Here is a 25,809-nt window from a genome sequence, read left to right as displayed (position 1 = left end):
ACTTAAATAGGGTTTCTACTAGCCTTTCTACAATGCATGAGACGAGAATTACGTACTTTTCCACACAACAGTAGAAGTCAAGTTCTGCAACCATGGATTCTAGAGAAACAAGCTTTTAAAGTGATGAAAACAATGAAAGTCCGGGTTGAAACTCGCCTAAGGTTAGAGCACAGGAAAATGAAAAAAGTACTGGTTTAGGGAAAAACAATTACATATACATCTAGTATATATATATATATATATATATATATATATATATATATATATATATATATATATATATATATATATATATTCCAGTCTTGATCTCTGTATTAAAGGTATTTAATATCTTATGACATTTAAATAGAGACTCTAACCCTTGTGCTTATGTAAAAACTGTAACATAAAATCACTGAACTCAGTATAATAAATGAAGGGAAACATATAAGCTTCTTTTTTATTATCTGTTTTTTTTTTCAGTGACATGGTGTTTATTGATATATGGATGTTATGTATGCAACAAAAAATGAATATTTGTTGTATACGCTTTGTGAAACTCTGACAAAAGGCTGTGCCGACCAGGGGCGGAGCTAGATGGGGGGGCCAGGGGTGGCCATGGCCACCCTTAGCTAATCATTGGCCACCCCTGTGGCAGATGGAGTATTACAGAAGTAATAATCTCAAGTGGAATATTGAAAAACATTTAAATTTTTCCTAAATTAACAATTTCTTGACAACAAAAACTATGTGGTTGATTATGCACATCAATATACTAACATTAAAGATGATAATTCATGCTAGATTTTGTGTTATGGGGGTTAAAAAAAAGTCTTAAAGTCATCTAGGAGTCTTCTGTGAAATCATAGATAAATAACTATTTTAATAAAAACTTAATAATCAATTTATGTATATATTAGTACTTGGAAATATCAATGTTATGCAGAATAATTGTTGATAAAAGTAGGTAACTAATGACAAAGGAAGAGATGTTTGCCCCAGAACTCAAATGTGAGAGAATTGTATCCACTATATATTTATCTAGAAAGCTCGGATGGTTAAATATATGCATCTATTTGTTAGCAAAGCCTGTAGGAAAGTACAGTTTGTCTTTATTTAGAAAATATGGATGTTGTGCTTTTTAATTTTCCTGTAGCAATAGTGTAGATTGACCCTGAGGTTCTGGTGCTGATCCGCTTTCGGCCACCCCTCAGTCTACATCGGTTCACCCTTACAAAAGTTTTCTGGCTACGCCTCTGGTGCAGACCTGATTTTCTAGGTGGACACTCACCAGGACATTGTTGCAGATTTCCTGCAGCTCCGTCTCCACCTTCTGCTGATACTCTTTCACCATCTGCTGCTTCTTCTCGCTGCCATCGGTCTTCTGGCCGATGCTGGACAGCACCCTCCAGGCAGAGCGCCTCGCCCCAACCACGTTCTTGTAAGCGACAGAGAGCAGGTTCCTCTCCTCGTTTGACAGCTCGCCTCCCATCTCAGTCACCTCCCTCATGCAGTCTGCCATGTCGTCATAGCGCTCAGCCTGCTCCGCCAGCTTGGCCTTCTGGATCAGATCCGTCCTGTCCATTTTTTGTATGTTTAAGGGCACTCTGAGATGAAGAAATTCAGGTCACAGAATTTCCGAGGAATTAATCTACACCAGCTGAGAAGAAAATAAAATTATCTCGGTTAAAAACGTCAATAATCATCTTATAATGTAAAATTTAAATATATATAAAATACGTAAAATGCATATATAAAAAAGATACTGTATTTTTTTAGGTTAGCTTCAGTTTTGACCGCGATTACCGCGATAAATACTATTTTTTTTAGGAAACTATCTGTATCTGTGTGCTAGCTGACAGCATCAAATCTGTAAGCAGCAGCAAAATCTGTCTGCAGCGGCTAACATTAACAAAAAGGAGCTAACGTTAGCTTCAGCAGCCACTCCTTTCGTTTTTAAATAGCATGTTAGCTATTCCTTAAATAAATATCGGAACAATTCAATGCTTGTTGGCTTTGATTTAAACGATAGGAAATGATTAAAACATAATAATTCGCTTTGTTTCTCACCTAATCGAGAACAAATTCACTCGCCGAACTGATCCGAGCAGAGAGATTGGTCAAAAAGACACAAAATCGTAGTAGTCGAAAAAAAAAAGCCGAGCTGATTGTCCTAAAAATGGAGGAGGCTCATCTGGATGGTAAGCCACCAATCACAAGGCAGAGAATAGTTTGATTGACAGGGGCAGTCTGGGAGACTTACCAATAGTTCTTTAGCGCGGGGGAAGGAGGAGGGGCTTGGCTGGTAGTTGAATTAATAACCAGAGCATAGATATAGAAAAGCAGATAGTTCACGCTGCCCCGTAGGAGATATACACCAGATTGTCCACCATGTTGTGAGTGGCATTTAAATTCTGTTCGGAGACTGATTATACGGTTTCTAAATAAAATAAACACTTTACGGTCTATTTACTATTCCACAAGCGCAGATTTAGCTGTCTGTTGTGGTTTTGCCCTTTAGACCATGACAGCAAATTAAAAGAAAATACAGAAATAAATAAAGCTTGTCTAATTAAGTTACTTGTTTTACACACTCTTTGCACCTTTTTGACATTTCTTTCTTTATTTGTTTGTTTATTTTTGTTTTGGTTTATTTGTAATGTATTTGTCTTATTATTGATTATAGCAGGATTGATCCTCATTGAATTTCTATAGCCCAATTAACAAAAGAAACCCAGAATATGTGCAATAATAGGTTTACTTCAATGTTTAACTGATTTTGAATTAATGTCATTATTTGCAGCAACAAAATAATATCTGTAAATTAATAATATGATTGTAAAATAAAAGATTGGGTTTAAGCTGCATTTAATTACTGTTAAACATTTACAATTATTAAGTTACATTTAGTAAATGTATTAAGGCAGAACAGCAATGTAACAACAAAAGCTATCATATTCTACCTTTAAAACTAAAGTTATATTAATATTGCACATAATGTTGAAAATTTTCAAAAATTATATTCTCCATTAATGCATATTTGTACTTAAAAACGTATCACTGAGACAGATAGTTGAACCAAAGTCAGATTCCTTCCTTGTGTGAAAAAATATGTTGCTTAAAGCAGATTCAGATTTTGGTTCTTATAGTAACAGTTTTTTAAAAAAGTGATTGTATAACAAATCTTTTCTAAACCAGATTCAAGGTACCTTTTAAAAATACTGTAATAAGTGTAATGGAAAATCATCATGGTTAATTAAGACTTGATACCTTTCCGTGTGTTATTAAATCAATGTAATTACATTAACTTGTAAATACTAAATGTCTTCTTTTCTTATTTTTTATTTATTTATTGCCATTTTTAAAATAAGTCCATATTTAATTGCAGCCTCTAAAGCTGTGGGGTCTATTCTTCTTGTTTCTATGTACAGCAATTCTGCAGCGAAGGAGAGAAAGTAAAAGAAGACGTCACCATGTTGTCATGGTGATTCTTAACCAATGGCTTCTCTGATCTCACATGCTGCATTACATGGGCGTTCAAAATATGATACGTTAACGCCTCCTTCATTTTACGAATGGCAAGGTGCAGCTGTGGCAGAAAACCAGGGTTTCCTGCACTGAAAAGAGCCAAAAATTAACAAAGCATTAAAAAAACGTGTTCTAGTCATGAGTGAAAAAATATTCCCTTATACGAAGTATCTTATTAGTGGATGTTAATTTCCTTTATGATAATAATAATAACAATAATAATAATCATCATCATCATCATCATCATCATATTAACAATAATGATGATAATGACGATAATAATAATAACAACAATAGCAACAATGATGATGATGATATAATAATACAAATAATAATAATAATAACGACAACAATAATAACATTAACAACAACAATAATAATAATAATATAATAATGTATATGACAAAAACGTAAACAGTATTGATTACATTTTTTTTATATTTTACATAAGGTATCACATAAGGAAAAGCAAAGTGAAACCCTTTTTATGATAAAGGCAGTGATAGAAAATCAGGGACATTCCACCATTTAATGACTCCCCTTTAAGTCAAAACGTTAGTATTGTGGTAATTAAAACTGAAAACATCTTTTTTCTATCTCTTTTTGTGAAGTTTGAATCCATTAACATTAGACGTTCTGACAACGTCCATTTAACTTTTTCACATTGAACATGTTGGACGTTGTTTGAACGTCCAGTGTTGATCATTCGTGTCTTTTTTTAGCCAATCCTGAAAGAACCATAATTTTAGATGCAGGAGAAATGCATTCAGTGGATAGAGCTAGACATACATAGAATCTAAGAGAATTTTAGCTGTTCTGTTTTGTCAAAGATGACAATAAACATTCTCTTTTTTTTGTTTGATTGTTTTTTTTTTTGTTTGTTTTTTTTCCCAGCTTATTTTCATTACACTGTCACAAGTACAGAGTTATGAAACAAACCCTCTGCATTTAACCCATCCCCTTGGGGAGCAGTGGGCTGCCATTGTGTGGCAACCGGGGAGCAGTGTGGGGTTAAGGATCTTGCTCAGGGACCCAGAGTGGAGGCTGTGGGGATCGATACAGGTACTTGCAACCTTCTCAGAGTAGAAGTGTACTGCTCTAACCACCAGACCAACATTCCCCACAATGAACTTTCTGACATTGATCTCACTATAACCACAAACGTTTGTATTTTTCTTACTAGCTCTGCTGAAGCAGAGTTCAACTGAAAGCACAGCATTTGATGGGAGCTTTACTGGCCGTTTTTGCTGCCTCTTACTCTAATAATCCTCTTGCCCAAGCTTGTCCTGTGTCGTAAAAACTTGGGAGTTATGTTGTACTGCTTCACCTTTAAGTGATGGACAGAACCATGCACTGTGAGATGTTTAAAGTATACTATATAGTTTTGCTACCTATTCTTGTTTTAATTATTTCAAAACTTTCTTCCTGAACAGTTTGATATGTCTTCATAATGCTGTTTCACATCTGGTCACTGAAGTCTCAAATAAACAGCCAATTTAACACTGAGATTAAATTAGGTACAATTTAATTTTACTGCATCTTTAAGCAATGGGTTTTGTTTTAGGAGTAAAGTGGCTTGCTTCAAAAACGGCCAGAAAAATGATGGATAAACATGTTTGAAATTAGGCCTCCTTAGCGCCCCCTCTGGTCAATGGGAATGGATCCTAAACCAGCATCTGTGACGTCACTTCCTTCGCGCGCTATACTGCTAACTGCAGCTAACCAGCTGACAGACAAGAACAAGCTCGAATCCTAACATTATTTTCGGAGCCAACGGGGAGCTTAGATCTTTCTAAATTTGTGCTGATAGATTAAACATCTTTATCAGGAGCTGGGTTTCCATTGACCCTCCATAAAGGAGGCTGCTGCCTTTTAACAACATCATTCAGCAGATCGGATGTGTTTGTTGTTAGCAGCCTCAGTGCCCCCCGCCTGCTACCTGCTACCAGAATTTTATCTTTTTTAATTTGTCTGCTTGCTTACGGAAGTTTCCCCCTCTGGTATGCGCCTAACCCCACATGCTGGACCTGCCCTCAGCCCTCAGGAGCCATGAAGCTGCAGTGCGATGTGGAGGTGGTAAACCGGATGCTCCCCTCGTTCGGAATGAAAAGTCGGGGGAAGGGAGCGAGAGCGGTGGTCTCCATCGGAAAGCACTTGGACAAGTCGAGTCAGCGCAGTAACATCTACATGCTGATCTGCACAGCCAAAGACAGAAGCGGCTCAAAGTATAAGGTCTGTGAGCTGTTTGCTTTGGTTCCTCACACTGGGAACATCGTGTTCTGACTCTCCTCTTATTGCTATTTCAGTCTCCTGAATGCTTCTGGGCCAAAGTACCTAGAACTTTTAGGACTTGGGTATCCAATAACTACGGAAGACGATTAGGGACACTGAAAAACTAAAATAAATCAGAATTATGAGGGTAAAAGTCAGAATTATGAGGAAAAAGTCAGAATTGTGAGGAAAAAATGTTGAAATTCTGAGATTAAAGTCAGAATTATTAGATTAAAGTCAGAATTATTAGATTAAAGTCAGAATTCTGAGATTAAAGTCAGGATTTTGAGATTAAAGTAAGAATTATGAGAAAAAAGTCAGAATTCTGAGATGAAATTCAGAATTCTGAAAAAAGTCAGAATTCTGAGGTTAAAGTCAGAATTATGAGAAAAAAGTCAGAATTGTGAGGAAAAATGTTGAAATTCTGAGATTAAAGTCAGAATTATGAGAAAAATGTCAGAATTATGAGATTAAAGTCAGAATTATGAGAAAAAAGTCAGAATTGTGAGGAAAAATGTTGAAATTCTGAGATTAAAGTCAGAATTATGAGAAAAATGTCAGAATTATGAGATTAAAGTCAGAATTATGAGATTAAAGTCAGAATTCTGACTTGTTCAACTAAAAAAATAAAAAGAAGTTGACTGATTTTTAAATCTCATTTCAGTATAATATGAGAATTCTGACGAATTCTGAGGAATAAAGTAAGAATTCTGAGATTAACGTCAGAATTAGGAGGAAAAATGTCAGAATTTTGAGTTTGAAGTCAGAATTCTGACTTTTTTCCCATATTAAACTGGAATATTTAAAAATCAGTTAATTTTTTTATGTCTTTAGTGGCCCCAATCCTCTTCCGTACATTACAGTATAATAAGATTAAATAAATCTGGATGGATGGTTGGTTGGTTGGTTGGTAACTTAGCTAAGGCAATTTCTTTAACCCCTAATAAAGCACTCTGTGAAATACACTTCAAGCCAATAGTGTTATTTGAATCCAGTAAAATACCTTATTACCTTTGTAACATTCAAAAAATATTTATATTTTGATTGAAAAAATTTATATCAATGTAATAACAAGAAACGCCAACTTACCCGAATATATTAAGCAAAATAACAACAGTGCTTCAATAAGAAATTCATGAACAACACACATTTTTTGGGTAAAACATAATCTTAGAGGGATTAATGCTGATAATGACACTTACATTTTTTAGTTTATAAACCTAAATATAATTATTAACTGCATTTGTAAGGGGTATGCAAGTGATCAAAAATGGTAACTTGTCCTTTTTAATAATATTCTTTGCTTTGTGATAATTTTCTGAAGAATACATTTAAGAAATATTTTGATACATTGTGTGAAAAATCTGTTTTAATTATCACTGTATGATGTGAAATAAAAGCTCCTCTGATTTAAGCCATTTCAATTTACCAAATTTATTTATTTTATTTAATTATATTAAGGCTTTTAACCCTTACACTTTCAGTGCAAAGCTTGTGTAATTAATGATAAAGAGTCAAGCTTATAAAACTAAGGTTTTAGATGTCAGAAATTATTTCTTTATGGTTTAAACGGAAAAAAAGACATCTTGCTTCATTTTTTGACAGACAGTTTAACAGCTGTCTGGTCTTGTTGGCAGTGATTCACTCTTTGTGTAACTATGATGCATAGCTGAAATGTTATTGTTTTTCATCATGCTTATGTTATGAAATTTTTCTTTCAGTTAAGAGACAACATCGAGAAGTTCTTCACGTGGTTTGTGGAGGAGGGCAAAGCGACTGTGAGGTTAAAAGAACCGGCTGTTGACGTTTGTTTAAGCAAGGTATGACATCTTTTATGAAATAACTGTATGAGGAAGAGGGCGTTTATTGGGCAATCCTCTTTTTTTTACTCTGGAATAAAACCTTCCTTTGAATCAAGAGTCCCACCTATCATTCATTGACTTCTACAATTAAATACTAGAAGGATAGAAAAAGCTCTCTTCTGTGTAGTTTTGTCTTTTCCAGCACTAAAAACCATTAAACTTTTATTTTACGTTGATGGAAAGATTATCAGTAGGGATCTGTGGTCCTCTGATCAGGGGTTGGCAGTTCAAAGACTGAAAAGGTAGATTTCCTACATTTTAAATTTGTTAAAAGCATCACAATTACAACCCAAACCAATTTTTATCATATCACATCAAACGGCACTATTTACTTCAAAGCACTGTTTTTAAACTTAATTGAAAATCAGATTATATTTGGAACAGGGGTCAATTGGGTAGGTCCTTCATTCTCTGTTAATTCAGAGCTGCTGCCTTTTGCAAAGAACCTGGAAGACATTTTTCTACTAGTCCTTCAGATTTCCTTAAAGGGAAATCTGTAAAAGCAAGGACATCTCTAAGGAAAGGAGCCAATTTCAAATTTAGACTATAATCCAGACTAATTACACCAGCATATATTAAGCAGGACTTCTATACTGGATAACTTCATCTGTAAAAATTAGAAGAATTGTCCTCTGTTATACCATCCTTCCGACTCACGGCTGTTTTCCTAAAAGCCCAGGGCCTGCCTCTTTCATTTCTACAAGAACCGTGTCAAGAAATTACTGTCCAGCCAAACCTGGGCCGAATATTTTTAGGAATTCGGTCAAACACAACCGATCGCACCAAAGCATCTTTTCTCCATCTCTCTTCTGATACAACTATAACTAGTTTGTTTTGTTTTAGGCCGACGCCAATAGCTTGAAGAACTTCCTCTCAGCAGCGCGCTTCGCCGACCGAGGGAGTGACACCAGCAGCCTTCCTCTGTCCACGCTTACTCCCGTTCGCGCCAGAGATGTGGAACAGCCAAAGAAGAAGCTTTCGGTCATGTCCAAAAAGGATTATCCTCTCACCTCCAACTTCCCTTATTCTCTGGAGCAGTTGCAGGTGTCTTACTGCAAACTGTCACGGGTGGACATGCGCATGCTGTCGCTCAAAGGTACATCTATCATGTGTTAAGTGATGCTCATGTTTTTTTTAAAACTTAAACAAGTTACCAAAGATTGTATCTGTCAGACCTGCACAAAAAATGGCATAGGTGTAATAAAACCCCTTAGAGGTTAGTTACAATATAAATAGCAGGTTAAAGATCAACGCCCACGCGGGTTTTAAAATAATTACTCTTATCTTTAATCATCTCGAGCTCTGTTATAATCATCATCTTAAACAGCTCTAGAAATCCACATGACAGATGGATGACGATTATTAGTCAGGAACTCCTGATTAGATGAGACTAAATATAAGTTTTTTGGCCTTGATGCAAATTGCTGTGTGTTTCTAAAAATAAAAAGTTGCCGTTAATACACGATCCTAACTCTGAAGCACAGTAATGGCATCATCAGGCTGTGGGGATGTTTTTATCCAGCATAGAAAAAAGCATCAAGTGAAAGGACAGGAGGACAATGATTATAAAGATCTAAATAGAACTGACAGACTTATATGGTTACACTTTAGAATAACTGTCAGCTATAAATGGTATAGTGGCCATTTATTAATTATTAGCATTTTATTAATGTTTGATTCATTTATAAACTGCACATAAACCATTAATATAAAGTAAATAGATCATTTGTTAAGGTCTTATGTCCAGTAATGTTAGGGTTATAGGGCTTAGCTAACATGGCAGGGCAATATGATCCTTTTACCTTCTAGAAATAGCTTATATTCAGTTTATAAAAGATAATAAACTATCTGTTAATCGTTCATAAATGGTTTCTTTACCTTTTATTAACGATGGTTATTGTAATAAAGCATTCTCATGAGTTTAAAATGGCCTAATCAAAGTCAAACTTAAATTCAACATCATAGAGGTGTGAACAATTTTAAAATACTTAAAGCTGTGGTTTCTCCAACATGTCACATTACAGAGGAATAAAAGGTTTTTCCACATTTTCTATGGTTTTATTTGTAAAAAATTAAAGCATTTATCTTTGTCCTCCGAAATAAAAAATGTATATTCTTTGTAACATAAACTCTAAGCAGCCTGTTTACAGTACAATGCTGAGCGTGTGTCTCTTCTTTTCTGCGTAGCTCTACGCAAGCTGGACCTGAGCAACAACCACATCAAGAAACTCCCTGCCACCATCGGCGACCTGAGCTGCCTCTCTGAACTCATCCTTCACAACAACCATCTGGAGGCCTTCAGTGAAGCCCTGTGCTTGTCCACGTTGCAGCAGACCCTCCAGGTCCTGGACCTGAGCCAGAACCGGCTGCAGTCGCTGCCCGCCCGGTTCTGTCAGCTCAGAGAACTGATAAACCTCAAGCTGGATGACAATAAGCTTGTAGGCCTGCCGTTACAAATCGGCCGCCTCTCAAAGTTGAGGTTCCTGTCTGCTGCGCACAACCAGCTGACTGTTCTGCCAACAGACTTCTTCAAGCTGAGTCTTGAGAACTTGGACCTGTTTGGAAATCCGTTTATCCAGCCCAACCCTTTGGACCACACCATGAAACTTTCCTTCCCTCTTCCACTACAGGAGATCGCCTCCAGAGCTGTAGCTGATCTCAGGTCAGATTAGAAATTCCAATATTTTGTTGTTTTTTGTTTCCAAACCAGATAAACCATTTACCCTCTCCCTTTATGCACCCCAGAATCCCGTACGGCCCTCATCTCATCCCCGCCCACTTGTGTGGAGACCTCGAAGCAGCCAAGACGTGCGAGTGTGGGCGCGTCTGCATCAGCTTCTACATAAAGACGGCCGTGAGCATGAACCTGCACCAAGTGTCTCACACGGTGGTGTTGGTGGACGACATGGGAGGCACGGATGCTCCGGTGCAGCAGCACTTTTGCTCCCTCTCTTGTTACTCTGAGTTTTTAGACAGCTGTCTTCAGCGAGGCCTGAGATGAGAAAACCACAGAACATTTTATCTTCAGCATTCAAAGATTACAGTGGAGGTAGCAGCAGATGTTACGCTGGTGGGGAGAATTGAAGAGGCAGCTGCGGAAGTCAGAACCACGGACCAGTGTTTTTTTTGTTTTTATTTTTTTAAAGCTTCATTTCCTTTGTTTACATTAAGCGTAGAACTTTCTCAGTTCACATCAGAGTAGTGATGACTGTTTAAAACAATGCAATAACGCTGCACTTGCTGCTGAATCTTTAGCAGGCTCTTTTTCTCCTTTTTATGAGACTTGATGTTCCTCTACTGACCTACATTGCTAAGACAGGGGAATAAGGAAATAAGAACAGCGCCTCAGGGTCCACAAAGCAGCACCGGGGGGAATCAGTTATTATTAGAGATGCACTGATTCTGGCCGATTCCAGTTTGGAAAGATTCCTACAACATAAGTGAGGAAAGCAAATGTGCTGCAGGTTCTAAATGAATGTAGGAGTGCTGAACTCCTCAGAAAACAATAGATGCATTAAAGCATCTATTCCTACCATTGAAATGATTTTCACTAAAAATCAAAAAAGTGCCTCAAAGTACATGACCATAGCTTTTGTGTTTAGAGACTAAAAAATGGGCTGATTTCATCTTTTTGATCCATTTTTAATAGTCATATTTTTCCACACTCGACCCTCTGATTGGACGCTTTCAGTATTTGAACACCTGATGCATCTACATTTCTTATGCTTGTAAAGTTTGTCATATATTTTTAAATACATAAAGAATAAAAACTTTCAATGTTATGTATTTTGTATTTCATTCTTAAACCTTTGGATTATTTGTGGGGGGTGAGATTATTGTTAAATTGGAGTTCAATCATTTTATGGCTTCTAATGTTTGTGCCATTCATTTGCCAAATGAAATCACTGTAAAAATTAATCCAAACTTTTCAAGTAAACACTTCTGTAGCTTTTAAATTTATTCATCTTCAGTCCCCCCAAATATGATCACTTAAGTAAACTCTTTAACATTTAGAAAAGAACCACAATAACGCTGTATATTTCTCAAAATTTAATCAGAATAAACAAAAAAAGAAACATTTATCTAAGACAAAGAGTCTAATTAGCCACACCAATAGCTATTTACTAACCTTGTAGGAGAAAAATGAAAGGAACGAGCCTTTATCTAAGCCATAAAAGTAATCAAACTAAACACTATTTTGATGGATTTTGATTTCTAAGTCTAAGAAACCGAAACAACGAACATTACAGCTTCTATAAGTACTAGGAACCTCCGCTTTCAGCTCCACGCCCTCTGAAAGAGAACCTTGCTGAAATGTGCAGCTCTAGATTCTATTGAGGGGTATCTGAGTAAAGGGGCTGATAGTACTAATACATGCTACACATTTCCATTATATTTACTACACTTCTGCACTACTTTATGTAGGTCTGATATGTGATCTATTTTGCTCGCATAGAACCGTCTATGATGGGTAAGATGAAGGATTCATTTTGTATGAAGGACGAAAGGGGAAAAAAACTACATTTGTGGTCGTCATTTTTCCACTTCAGCAACCAACTTACTTTCTGTTGTAAGGAAATGTGGTTTTAGAACTCTAATATATTATATCTGATGTTTAGGATCTTTAACATCCTCTAAAAGTGTTTCTGAGTTTTCATAAATAAGCATGTTAAAAAGGTGTGATGGTAACTGGCTTCCTTTATGGTAATGTCATTGTTATCGATGACTTGGTATATTAATAGTATTCATGACAAATATCCATTTGTCATGAATACTATTATTAGATATCTATTATTTTACCAACTTTGCAATGAAACTGATAAATCCCATCAAACAAATGCATATTTTCACTTTGAAAAACATTTTGAGTCATTTAAACAGCAAAAAGAAAAAGGATTCTGCATCAAATTAATTCCTTCCCTGTAAAACACAGAGCATCAGTCCAGTTCATACATTAGTTTGTTCTGGAAAATAAAACCAGATGATGTGGAGTGATCACTGATCAGGGTCTCTTTTCCATCGGCATCAATTTCCCTCAGCATCGCGGCTGCTGGTGGATCGTTGTTCTTCTCCGACGTCTGGGCAGCTGGAGGTGCTGGCGGGTCATCTTCATCAGTTTCCTTTCCTCTTTCCACTGTGGCTGTGATAAAAGCCTGGCTGGACTCCACCGACCTCCCAGAGAGGCAGGCTTCCCCCACACTGTTCTCAGTTGGAGGGAAAGACACTTCAGGAGAAATCTGGGGTTCTCCAAAGGATGGAAGTAGCTGAAGAGAAGCACCTTGTTCATCCTGATGCAGAAAAGGAAGATGAAAAATTAAATAACAGGGTTTTTGTTCCTAAAATCACATCATTAGAAACTCCTCAAAAGAAACTGAGATATTAACATGTGAAAGACACCCAGCCTAAAGGTTTCACGCTTCACTATTACAGCAGATAACCTGAGCTGGTTTAATATGACCCAGAAAAAAGGCAGACCTATTGCTCTGCTTTGGATTATTGTCTTGTCATGTTCAAGGTTCCGTTATTCTGCAAGTCATCCAAGCTTGGAAGCAGTCCCTGATCATCACGCTACCTCCACCGTGCTCGTCCATAGCTACAATGTTCTGTTTCTGACATGCTCTGTTAGATTTACACCAGATTTAAAAGCACTCTAACTCTACTGGTCTGGCAGTGAATAGGCCTCAATCTGCCAAGGGAAACTGAACCAAATATTTTAGTTGATCTCAGCTAATTAATGATTTAACAAGATGGGCGTATTGTGTTTTCATATGTGGTCAGGTTTGTCAAGTTTCCTGTTTGAAAAATTGCCTTATTTTCCCTAAGATAGACCATGTCTGACATCATTCCTTTTTTATGTAAAAAAAAAAAAAAATAACCTCAAATCTTTTGTTTATTCTCAAACGCAGAAGAAATACGTGAGGAGGCCCTGTATATATGTGTTCAGTGGGCAGGCTAATTTCTATTAGAAATCCAAGTAATAAAAAATTCATTTTTCAATTGATTATGTTATTCCAATAAATAAATAAATATTTTTCACAGCTTCCATATTGATGGAAGCCATGTTGGTTTTTTGGGACATGGTTGGTGTGAATCCACAAATGTTCCACTTTTCCCCCTAACTTTAAACATAGGAAATTCTTATCATATAAAATAGGGATTGTTTTTATTTCTTGCTCCAGTATCAGCTGATATGAGCTACGTTCATTGGTCCATTCATCAGCCTTTCCAAAGGACATGCATTGCATCCCTCCAATGCTCTCCATTATTTTGTTGCTAAAAGTTTCTTCTTTGTAAAAACTGAGACTTGTGTCTTTTTATCATGAAAAGGCAATATGGGTTCAATTGTCAGCAACCCATGTTGGGAACTGGTTAGATTGCTGTCAAAACAGTTTGTATCAGCACTGATCTTTAAAAGAACCTGCATCAGTTGATCTATTTAATTATTATACGCTATATCAATGGTTTCAATTCTGAGTAAAATTGTAAGAGTGATTAATCTATGCTCAAACCAAACATGCAGCATCTTATAATTTCATAATTTTCATTACATTAGAAACAGAAAATATCTAAATCTTGATATTGATTACTTAAAACATGACAGTGTGGTGCTTCTTGTCACAGAAATGTCTTAGAATGGATCCTATCAATATATATTATTTTTTTTACCTTTCCAGTTCCCTCCCGGTCATCAAAAGATGTTATATTGGATTTAGATTCCAAACATGTGCTTGGCCTAACTTCTTTGTTATCTTCTGAGTCAATGGTCTGTTTGTCAGATATTAACACTTCCTGATTTTCAGTAAAGGTCGATGCTTTTTTGACAGCTACAGTTTCTGGAGCATGAACTCCTGTTTTCCTAACAGGTTCATCTTCTATCTGATCTTTAGCCACAGCTGATCTTTCCTCAGTACTTTGGCTTTTAGTTTCCTGTATTGTCTTTGGCCCAGCTTCCTCCTTATCCACTTCATTGCTCACTTGTAAACTCTCTTGCTTTGGAAGCTCTGTTCCTGTTTTTTCCTCCTCTGTTTCATGCTGTTCTCTCTTTATTTGCTGATCATTTCCTGCACTTTTCTGTTCCTCATCACAGTTTTTGACCAGTCCTTTTTCCTGATTCCTTTCCGCCTGTTCATGTGATTTAACCTCTTCCTTGTTCTTCTCATAAACCTCTTGTTCGGTTTGTTCCTCTTCAACCTCACTTTGCTCTGCTTGACTCTCGCTATCTTTCTTGAGTCCATCATGATGACGGAGAGCGTCATCAGGTGGACGGACCGGCAGGGTCACACTGAGCTTTCCTGTGTGTTTGTTGAACTTGGCCTCTCCTTGGTCTTCATCCACAGGATAAGCTAAAGGGAGATACAGTTTGTAGGCTGGTTGTTTGGACTCCAGCAGCAGACTTTTCTCCTTTACCTCAAGGTTAGTGTCTCTGACTGACGTCAGGAGTGGCAGGTCAATAGTGATCAGAATTTCTTTAGGCCTGGGGCTCTGCACAGAGTCTCTAGAACATCTGAAATCCTGTAAATCCACCAGAGATCGATATTTTACAGTGTAGTTTGGCTTCACCGGATCCTGGTTCTTCTGTGATTGGAACTGGAAGCTCTGGTTTTCAGTGGCTCTGTTGTCTGTTAATGCCAGATCCTCAGGGGTACTGTTCTGGGGATTGAATCCAGGTATGGGTCTTCGGATGACACATGGCTGAGGGGTACCCTTGTATTTTGTCTTCATTTCCTTCACCTTATTTTTGTCTAGATGTACTTTAAATGCTCGTTGGACTCCATCAATAGCAGCATCGTAGACCATTTCCATGAATGCTTTGTTTTTAGAGGCCATGTGCAGCGTGTCAGGGTGGAAAATAACATCATAGATCACATATGTGTTGCCTTTAGTGTCTCTGTCTGTCCTCCCTGGTTGAAGACTGTGAGGCAGGCTCCAACACTGCCCCCTGCGGCCATCCTCTGACACAGCACTCTTTGCCTGGGGTGTGTGGATCTTGTCATTGGCGCAGATGTTGATGAAGCATTTCTGCTTTGCAGCGTTGCTGATTCTGATCACCCTGAAAGGGGAAGGCTGGATGAACTCCACCGTGTTTCCTCTCTCCTGCTCCCACTGTTGGATTTCCTCCTCGTATTTTCTCATGTTCTCAGGGTCAGACATATCTTGGATGTATTCACGCAACATCTCCCTAAATTTACCGTCTTTGAAGGCGTTGGTAATTCTTCCCATTTCCTCTGATGACAAGTTTAACTCTTTGAGCTTCTCCCCGATCTCCATTTTCTTATATATTGAGAAACAGATCAGTTTCAGTTCAAACTCATTAGTAAACACGATCTATAAAAACAAAGTGCCGTCTTTAATTGAGTCCTACAAGCTAGAAACATAGAAAAACGGTCTTAACTGTTGTTTATGTCACCATGGTAACACAGAGGCGCCCAATCAAAGGAGGAAGGTGGGCAGGGGGCGGGGCTAACATGACCATCAGTGGATAATGTGTAAAAACCACTTAAACTCTATACTCATCAGTTATGTAACTCAGTTTATCGATTTGCTACTTTGTCCTGGTTGAAAATACTGAAGTTACAAGAAATTTAGTTTTATGCTCCTTTTCAGTAGAGCGTAAAAATGCAAAGAAAGAAAAAAAAAATGCAAAGAAAGAAAAAGATGAGAGAAATATAGCCAGAGGTGGTAAATATTAGTTAGCCGACATTTACTCAGTTAAATTAACTTGAGTAAATATTTGAAGAAAAAAAAAAGAATACTTTTTATGTGCAGTTTTACACGAATGTACTTTTTACTCTTGCTGGAGTAAAATTTATAGCTATTCCATCTACTACGAATAGAATAGAATACAACAGAATAGACTAGAATAGAATAGAATAGAATAGAACAGAACAGAATAGAATAGAATAGAATAGAACAGAATAGAATAGACTAGAATAGAATACAACAGAATAGACTAGACTAGAATAGAACAGAATAAAGTAGAATAGAACAAAACAGAAAAGAATAGACTAGATAAGAAGACAATAGAACAGAATAGACTAGAATAGACTAGATAAGAATAGAATAGAACAGAATAGAATAGAACAGAATAGACTAGACTAGAATAGAATAGAGCAGACTAGAATAGAATACTCTAGAATAGAATAGAACAGAATAGAATACACTGGAATAGAATAGACTAGACTAGAATAGAACATAATAGAATAGAATAGAATAGAACAGAATAGAATAGACTAGATAAGAATAGAATAGAACAGAATAGAATAGAACAGAATAGACTAGAATAGAATAGAATAGAATAGAATAGAATAGAGCAGACTAGAATAGAATACTCTAGAATAGAATAGAACAGAATAGAATACACTGGAATAGAATAGACTAGACTAGAATAGAATAGAATAGAATAGAATACAATAGAATAGAATAGAATAGAATAGAAAATCCCTCTATTGTCCCACATTGGGAACTTCTGGTGGTTACAGCAGCAAAAGATTATAGCAAAAGTAGTAACACAAATATAGACCTTAAAAAGTGTATAAAAATAACAGAATAGGTGACAGAAATACAAAAATAAACAAATAAAATACTGTTCTGTACAGAGTTTTTACAAATATAAATACAGTGCATCTAGAGCATAAATAATCAATATACAGCTGTAGATATTAATAGACAGTAATAGATCTGTGAATAATAGCAGCAACACTAGAGATTTGCAAAAATGACCAAGACAGAAACTGCAACAATCAGCATGAATGTCAAAACTTGTTGATAGTGATAACAGTGATAGCAACTTTACTTGACAAAAACAAGCTGGTTTCAAACAAATATGCACTATTAACAGACACTTTCTTCTTATTTAAATTGAAGGCTTATTGTTTGAATGTAATTTTCCATCTTCTGAGTCTGCCTTGTCATTTAAAGGTTGAGTGAACATATTAGTTCACTGTAATTTCACCTACTCTACATAGAGTAACTATTGATTTTTAGTTTTATAACAAAAACAGGTATTTTGAAGCTTCCAGCTGAATTCTCTATTGTGGAACTAAGTTATATGTTTAATTTGATCGTATTCTTTGAGACATCAGAATTTTCATATCGGTAAATATTTTTGTTCAATTTTACATAATTTTATAAAACATTAAATCAGTTGGGTAGTCAGGGTGAGTAGACCAGTTAGCCTTTTTACCAAATACTTTACTCTTACTTGAGTAATTTATTTAAAGGTCACTTTATACTTTTACTTGGTTAAAAATATAATGAAGTAGTGCTACTCTTAGTTAAATACAATTTTTGGATACTCTACCCACCTCTGGAAAGAGCTAAGTTGAATTATTTGAAGCCAAACTCAAATGTGCAACAGCTGATCAAAAAATTATGCACAAAATAAAAAAAAGCAAAGACAAAAAACAAAAATTTTAGAAGAAATAGTTTAAAAATAAATTATCTCATTAATAATGCATCTATAGTTTACAAGATATTAGTCTCAGGTTTTAATTTTTTGTTAAATTCAATTTATCACGATTTTATCTAAATTTATATTTAGAAACTTTGAATCTCTTTTCAGTTGCAGATAGTGATGACCTGCTATGGACAGCAGAGGTCGCTGTGGATCAAATTTGTGGCATTCGTCCAGTGAGCGTGTGGTATAGTGAGGGAGGTGGGCGGGGTGCAGGGAAGAGCGCTGATTGGTCGCGCCCCCAGCAGTTCGGTTTTTCCGGTATGTGATTGGATGACGGTGTATTTAATGAGCGCGAAACCAGCGCTGATCAATGTGAGACAGCGAAACAAAGGAAGAGTTTAATCTGGTATTTTACCTTTGTGGGAATTATCCTTTCTCGAATTATCTATTTGATGTCTTTTTAAATTTGTTCTGGGTAAATATATAATTGTTAATCAAAACTGAATAAAATTTGACCAGCTTTTTTATGTGACATTAATTTTCATTTCTAAACTTGTAATTTTTTTTTTGTTTCTTTGTTCTGCCTTTTAAAATAGAGCAATCTGTGTCTCTTTAATACTCATTTGGAATAACATTTTTTTTTTTCTCAGAATCAGTTCTGCAGACAGTACATGGTATTAGGCCTGGTATCAAATACATTTAGTTCATTTTTTGTGTATGGGGAGTACTGAAATTAATAAAGGAACAAAAAAAATCTATATATTAAACTCCCATGCTCATTATTTTAGTCTTATCGAATCATGTTTAATTTTTACATTTTATTGAAAGATAATGTGATTTTTTATTGTGTAAGTAATGCTGTAGTGCTAATAAATATGTATACAATCTATAAGGTTTTTTGAGCTTTGAAAATGGGATCCCAGCATCTTTATCAGAATGTTTCTGGACCTAAAAAAAATCCAAAAGATCTGTTAATAAAAAGCAAGCACCCCGTCTGTCACTTCTGACTCACCAACCATTCTGCCTCTGAGATTATCATGAGCACACGATGTTCCCGGAGGAACTGCCAGCAGAGCTTTTATAACACTCTCACAGAAATCAGTTTAGGCCAGCAGGAAACTACCCACGGGGTAGTAAGCTCATTTGGAAGAACAGAATGAGGCTCAGCTGACCAAAAAAGGCCACGGTAAAGAAGGTAGAGTAAAACTCCAGGATGTGGGTGGAAACCATGTTTCTGAATCATTCAGCTAGAAAACGCTACTAATTACACTTCATCTCCACTCAAAGATCACAAAAGGAATAACTCATTTAAGTATCACTTTTTAATTACAAACATGATATTAAATAATACGAAAAGTCAGGCGGGCAGGTACATTTGGGGTACAATCAAAATACTCATAATTAGTTTCAAATATACACTTTTTGTCACCCTTTTCCCCAAATGAGACAAAAAAGATGTAATTTATACTGAAACAAACAATACATTCACATAGACATCAGTATTTAGACAAATATATTGTCTTGTAGGAGGTGGACAAAAACGAAATGTCAACAAATGTCATTACAAAAGCTTTGGCAAGGATGAGTACAAACAAATCAACAATAGAAAACAAGTAAACGAAGAATCGTTTAGAGGAAATCCATGTACAAAATGAGCAGTAGAGCAGGAGGAGTCCAGTGCATGTTCTGTCTTTTTAGAAGTAAAAGATAAACCGCCATTTTTGTCATCCCTCTGGTGTCTCAGGAGTGAAGAAGGTCCGTGCATTTTTTTTTTTTGGTGGTTCCATTTTCTGAGTAGAATCCAGTAATGAAAGTGTTTTTCAAATACTAAATATTCAAAGAAACAAAGAACCCCCTCCCCCTTGTCTTTCCTTAGTCAAAACCAGATAAGCATGAATAATCAGAGTTAAAACAAAAAAAACAATAGAGAAAACTGACCATTTCTCTAATAGTCCTACACATCTTTATAGTTTACAATTCATCCTGAGATATCACTGTCCATACACACTGGGCATAAATGTCTTTAATTACATTTTTCTCATGTGTCTAAGCATCTAATGTTTGTTTTTTTCCCTTGAATTGGCCCTTCTATGGTGAATTGTAACAGTTTTGTGCATTAAATGTGATAGAAAAACCCAAACTAATAATAGGCTTCTTCTGAAACTTCACCTCAAACAATTTCCAGTGAAGCTAGTATTTCATTCCCGTAAATATAAATTGATGGGTATTTTAAAGACTTTGCTAGAAGAACCTCCGACATCTAACGGTCGGAGACATGTCCAAATATGTCTAATTTTGCCGTTGGCAACCTATATTAAGGTAAGCCGTTTCTAATTTATTCAGCTTCCACATAACATCTAAAACACAAATAATTATCTTGTCATACAAAAAAATGCTGCCAGTAAAGTTGTATTTGATAATTCTAGATGCACAGGTGAAAAAAGGTTTTGTTGTATAAATAGAGGTTGAAAGAGATCAATGTGAATTTAGGCGGACAGAAGGAAAACACGTGAGAGAGCAGGAACCAAATCGACACATTTCTGGTACGAAGCTTTTCTTTTCAGACTTTTGTAATTGACAAAGTCGGGTACAAAAAAATAATCCTCAGAAATAGTTGAAGGTGTGAAATTAGCAGCAAAGTTCCCTTTATGAGGGAAAAAATATGTGGTAGTTGTACGCAAGAAACAGCGCCTCCTAGAGGCAGAGTATGAGATAGATGTTATTCCAAGGATATAAAAAAACAGGACCATTTCTTACGTAATGGTGATTTTTCTCAATTATCTTAATAAAAATAAGTATATCAAACCAGTTCAAGTGTCAACTTGTCTGTTTTTGACCTCAAAAAAGAAAAGTGGCCAGAAATTAAATTCGATATTTTAAAATTAAAATACTTTTTTTACTTTTTATTTTTATCAGTTGCTACAAATGAGAGCATCCATTTTCCTAAATATGCACGGACAGAGGAAATGGCGGTAGTTCAGAGTCTACTTGGAGCTGGCGGGCACTAGCATGCTAAGGGTGGCGATGGCAGCTTTAGAGGGAGGAGTTTTGTCTGTAGCCATTTTGCTAATATTGCGAACGTCCGCCTGCCAGGTAGGGATTTTCTTCGTGGTCATGTGACGGCGGGCATGTTTGGTCAGATGGTCGCTGCGCATGAATCGCCGATCGCACACCGGACAGACGAACTTCTTCTCGCCGGTGTGTGTGCGCCGGTGGCGGGAGAGCTCATCAGAGCGTGCAAACCGCTTGTCGCAGCCGTCCCAACTGCAGCTGAATGGTTTCTCGCCTTCGGGAGGGAAAAAAAGACAGATGGGGAAAAACAAGTGAGTCACGCTGTTGTCATGAATCCTCAGCACGTCAATTCCAACACAGAACAATGAGCTCAGTCTTTTCTCTTTCAGAAATGCACTGACATATGAAAAAAAGCTCATCTTTGGCAGCCAAAAGGATCCTTACCTGTATGCGTTCGCAGATGAGCCTTGAGGTGTGAACTCTTGAAGTAAGTTTTTCTGCAGCCCGGAAAGCTGCAGATGTAGTTTCTCCTGCGAGAAAAGACAACTTTTGTGGCCGCTGTGTTGCTGCAGGGCCCAGCAGGCATGTACACGGGGGCTGGGGCCAGAGGTAGCAGTTTAGTGTTGCCCAGGGTCATGACAGTTTGTGGTCCCTGAGGGGCCTGAGAGACCGAGGGCTGAGGGAGGACTAGCATTACTGTGGCCTGTGGCACTGCAGAACCAACAATAAGGGGCTGCTGGAGGGGGGGCCTGTTGGTTGAGGTGGGCTGGGGGAGGATGGGGGTTGATGTAGTCCGAATTCCAGTACCAGGGGCCTGACCTGGGCTGGGGATGAAGGCTGAGATTATACCTGACTGGCTGCAGATGGGGAACATCTGGCAGATGATTTGAGGAGTGGTCACTGGAGGAGGGGAGAGGGCTGCGGTTGGGCTTGTTGATGGGTTTTGTGGTTGGGTGTTGGGGGTAAAGATATTGTCCGAAGGTTTAATGGGACTAACAGGGCGCTGCGTTTCCACTGCAGGTGGAGGCTGAGGTGTGTTTACAAAGCATTCCTGCTGCCTGCACACCATTGTTCCTGCTACGCTTACAGTGTTTGTAGTTTCCTGTGAAATGGAGGTGACTGGAATGTGGTGCTGGCACAGGTCTCTGTCTGCAGTGTGTCTGATGACGCTGGTTGCCATGGCTCTGCAGGGGTGTGGCTGAGCGGGCAGGGAAGGGGTCCTTTCAGGAGAGGATGCCTGGATGGGCTGGTGGCGCTCAGAGCCAGAGAGAGTCCTGGATACGGTTGGGCTGGGGGTAGACTGGACCGTGGTGCCTGAGGAGGTCTCAGCAAAGCTGGGGCTGTGGGGAGGTGTCATGCACTGCAAAGGAAATTAGAAGAATTACTGTGTGTCACAATAACAACGCTATCATAACAGAGATGGTTTGATGAATACGCTCCCATTACAGCCTTGGTCCTGCTTAATGTTTCAAGGCTTGAAACGAATGTGATCATCAGATATAAAATGGACAAACTAAATTTGTTAACCAACGATTTCAAAAAGCAATCCATACCAACCTGGTCCTTTCTGAAAAGTAATTGTCCCCTCAGCCTAATAACTGGTTGTGCCTCCCTTAGCGGCAACAACTCTACTCAAGTCCCTGCATCAACTAGCAATTTCTCTTTCACTGCTGCCTAATTTATGCTCTGCTTTTCACAAATCTGTTTTATTCCAGCTATACTGCAGGGTTTTAGAGCACCAGCAGTCTTTTGTAAGCCATGTCACAGCATCTAGGGTAGATCTGAGTCTGGCCTTTGACTAGGCCACTTCTAAACAAGGCGACAAGCTGAAGACCAAGCATCCTCCTTCAGGATTTTCTGATGGAAAGCACAGTTCAAGTTCAATTAAATTTAAAGATTCACTAATGTCCCTTTGAAGTAATTTTGGATGGCTGACCACTCCTGAGAAGGTCCATCTCTGCACCATGCTTGTCTTCATTTGTGGATAATAGTTTTAAATCTTATTGATCTGATATGAATATTTTTTTTATCACTCCTGATAGAAAATTACATTTCTCTATCGGGGCCATTTTGAACCGCTACAGCTGATTTATTTGTTTTCAGTATGACCTTTAACATGATTTACTGTTTTTATGACTCTCTTTTCCACAAAGCTCAAGTCCTTTTAGGGTAAACATATGCACATATGATACGTGCTTTTAGAGGGGAGTTTATGGCAGTCTTAAAAAAAAAAACATTAGTATTAAAAGGTAAAATTGGTGCCATTAACTTTAATTTTGTTAGCCTGTTATTTTTTTCCCCATGTTGTTCAGGTTTATCTATACAGAAGAGGATTAGGGCCACTGAAAAAATAAAAGAAGTTAACAGATTTTTAAATATTATTTCAGTTTAATAAGGGAAAAAAGTCATAATTCTGACTTTAATCTCAGAATTCTGACTGTTATCTGACAGCTAACAAACATGTTAGCATTAAGCTGTACTCATGTCTGTTTTAGAGACCAGCTCTCTTGTTTTAATGACCTTCTGCTCCTCCATTAATGAAATAGCATCACCGGGGGCCCCTCGGGAAAGTAAAATGCCTAATTTCGTCATTTTTCACCAATGTGTTACTGGCCATCCCAAACAACACACATCTTTTTGAGTGAGGAAGAGTGGTCCCACATATCTTCCTTCATGGAGCCCATCTGCATTAAAATCCAAAATTCTGAGATTAAAGTCAGAATCCTGAGAAAAATGTCAGAATTCCGAGATTAAAGTCAGAATTCTGAGATTAAAGTCAGAATTCTGAGAATAAAGTCAGAATTCTGACTTTTTTTCTCATATTATACTGACATAAAATTTAAAAATCAGTTAACTTTTTTTGTTTTTCTCAGTGGCCCTAATCCTCTTCCGTAGATCTAGCATTATGTTTCATTCAATATTAAATTTTTTTTATGATTTAGTAGTTAAGTTATTTAAGCCTGACAAAGACACAAGGAAAGAGTAAACGAGGGCAAATGATCACAGATAGCATGAAGGTCCAGAAATATCAGATAATCTGAGTAATAAACTTAATTTTTATGGCTCTAACTGCACCTGATCTGAAGATGAATCACCTTGCAGTTTGAGTTATCTTTCAGGCATCCCTTCCCTCATGTTAGCATCTTAAACAAAGGATAAGTTCACTATTCAAGACTTTATTTACAGAGTAATCCACTAAAGGATCTTACCAGAGAGGAGAGGGATACAAAGTCCCTCTGGGGCTCGTGGAGATCCAGGGGCAGGAGGGAGTCACAGGAATCAGAAGCCGGAGTGAGGGGCCGGGGCTTGCAGGGAATGAGCTTCTCTCTGCTGCTGAGGAACACGGGCTGACCCCAGGAGCTCATACACACCAGAGCTTCAGCTGCTTCCAGATCGGTGTACTCCAAACCAGAACAGCTGCTGGTTCCACTGGAGACAGACTGATCGCTGTCGTGCCTTCTTCTCTTCAGGCACGGCCCACACTGATCCATATGTCCTGCCTGGGACCAACAAAGAATCAAATATGTATTTTTAACTCACTTCCTTCCAGTTATAAAAGATAATAATAAGTCTTGTGCTGTAAAATAAAGCAGCAGTGTGTGCTTGGTCAGTGCTGTTGTAGCTGAATTTCCCGGGCCAAACTGGATGATGCTACCACTGTGGGAGAGAGGGGGGTGTTGGGTGGCTACACCCCAGCCCTGCACGCACCGCCTCTGGACTGAGGCCAGGGCGCCTCCCCCGCCCAAATATAGACTCAGCAGTGACGCGCTGCCAGATCAGCCATGTGAAATCCCCATAAAGCGGTTCGCATCAGGAAGTAGTTTTGGCAATGGAACAACTTTGTCTCAAAATTAACCAAAAAAAAAGGAAAAAAAAACTGACTCACTTAAGCCGATTTACCAAGCATTATTGACTGCATTCGGGCTGCTTTTTCCATTATCAGTATTTTATAAATACACATTCATGCATTTTGTATCAAACACTGAAATAAGTGTCTTACATAAATAAATATTTTATTATGAATACAAAACATAAAAAATTAAAAACCTATGAAATTGGTGTCAGTTTGCTTCAGATAAGGGTTTAATAGTAGAAGGGAACATTGTGTTACTGATTGGGATAAAAAATAAACAAAGAGTTTAAAAATTATCTCACCTCTTTTAAGTCCATGTCATTAATATTTCCTGATTCCCCTGAAGCAGACACACCGAAAAATGTCCCTTTAATGTTGTTGAAGCCAGTGTGGAACAAAAAGAGCTTTAGCTTGGTCCAGGATGGACTTCAGTTCAGATCGGCTCTCTTTTTTTTTCCTCTCAGCTGAGCTGTGTGTAAAACATGGGTAGGACAGAAAAACAAAACTCACCACACGTACTCACGGGTGGCAACACCCGGCCAATCGCCGTACGGCGAGTGCGGCGCATGGGCCAATGGGAGAGCAGAGAGCGCGTGAACAGTGCGTGCTTGCTGGACGGTTGGAGGAAATAGGGTGCGTGGCCGTTGGTGGGCGTGGCCACAGAGTCAGCAGTGTCAGGGTGAACCCGATGAACTGGCAGTCTTTAAAGTGGGAGAAAGGTCAGGCCGGTCTATGCTGCGTTTGAGGATTGTGGGAATAACTTGCTGACACGGAACTGTGCTCTATAGCTTTAGCGTTTTTTTTTTTTGTCCGGCTTATTCCCTTTTTCCTCTATAACTGTAGTTTCCATATAAAAACTATGCATAATTTATTCTTTTAAAAAAATTAAATTGTTTGCATTTACTTTG

The 25,809-nt window shown here is 37.6% G+C and overlaps 4 protein-coding genes across 4 annotated transcripts in view; 1 reads left to right on the top strand and 3 right to left on the bottom strand.

The window, feature by feature from the left end:
- ywhaq (tyrosine 3-monooxygenase/tryptophan 5-monooxygenase activation protein, theta) overlaps positions 1-2,185 on the bottom strand; it is a 10,729-nt gene extending 8,544 nt beyond the window's left edge. The window contains exons 1-2 of the mRNA XM_015379238.1: positions 2,050-2,185; positions 1,271-1,639 (exon numbers count right to left, since the gene is read on the bottom strand). Coding sequence (XP_015234724.1) covers positions 1,271-1,564 — 294 coding nt within the window. The 5' untranslated portion in view covers positions 1,565-1,639; positions 2,050-2,185. The remainder of the gene's footprint in view (positions 1-1,270; positions 1,640-2,049) is intronic.
- A 3,020-nt stretch (positions 2,186-5,205) lies between these two features.
- On the top strand, positions 5,206-11,400 carry lrr1 (leucine rich repeat protein 1). The gene is made up of 5 exons (XM_015379203.1): positions 5,206-5,739; positions 7,500-7,598; positions 8,484-8,736; positions 9,828-10,302; positions 10,386-11,400. The coding sequence occupies exons 1-5, from the start codon at positions 5,557-5,559 to the stop codon at positions 10,639-10,641; spliced, it is 1,266 nt and encodes a 421-aa protein (XP_015234689.1). The 5' UTR covers positions 5,206-5,556; the 3' UTR covers positions 10,642-11,400.
- A 482-nt stretch (positions 11,401-11,882) lies between these two features.
- Positions 11,883-16,007, bottom strand: dnaaf2 (dynein, axonemal, assembly factor 2). Its single transcript, XM_015379212.1, has 2 exons — positions 14,307-16,007; positions 11,883-12,928 (listed from the first exon to the last, which is right to left on the bottom strand). Exons 1-2 carry the CDS (start codon positions 15,906-15,908, stop codon positions 12,578-12,580), a joined length of 1,953 nt encoding a protein of 650 aa, XP_015234698.1. The 5' UTR covers positions 15,909-16,007; the 3' UTR covers positions 11,883-12,577.
- Positions 16,008-19,349: 3,342 nt separating this feature from the next.
- klf11 (Kruppel-like factor 11) lies at positions 19,350-25,388 on the bottom strand. Its single transcript, XM_015379200.1, has 4 exons — positions 25,204-25,388; positions 24,258-24,548; positions 21,493-22,408; positions 19,350-21,322 (listed from the first exon to the last, which is right to left on the bottom strand). The coding sequence occupies exons 1-4, from the start codon at positions 25,216-25,218 to the stop codon at positions 21,021-21,023; spliced, it is 1,524 nt and encodes a 507-aa protein (XP_015234686.1). The 5' UTR covers positions 25,219-25,388; the 3' UTR covers positions 19,350-21,020.
- Positions 25,389-25,809: the final 421 nt, after the last annotated feature.

The sequence above is a fragment of the Cyprinodon variegatus genome, unplaced genomic scaffold, assembly GCF_000732505.1.
Source record: "Cyprinodon variegatus isolate N-32 unplaced genomic scaffold, C_variegatus-1.0 Scaffold187, whole genome shotgun sequence".
NCBI lineage: Eukaryota > Metazoa > Chordata > Actinopteri > Cyprinodontiformes > Cyprinodontidae > Cyprinodon > Cyprinodon variegatus.
Note: the sequence above shows the minus strand (reverse complement) of the source record. Positions and strands in the feature narration are given on the sequence as shown.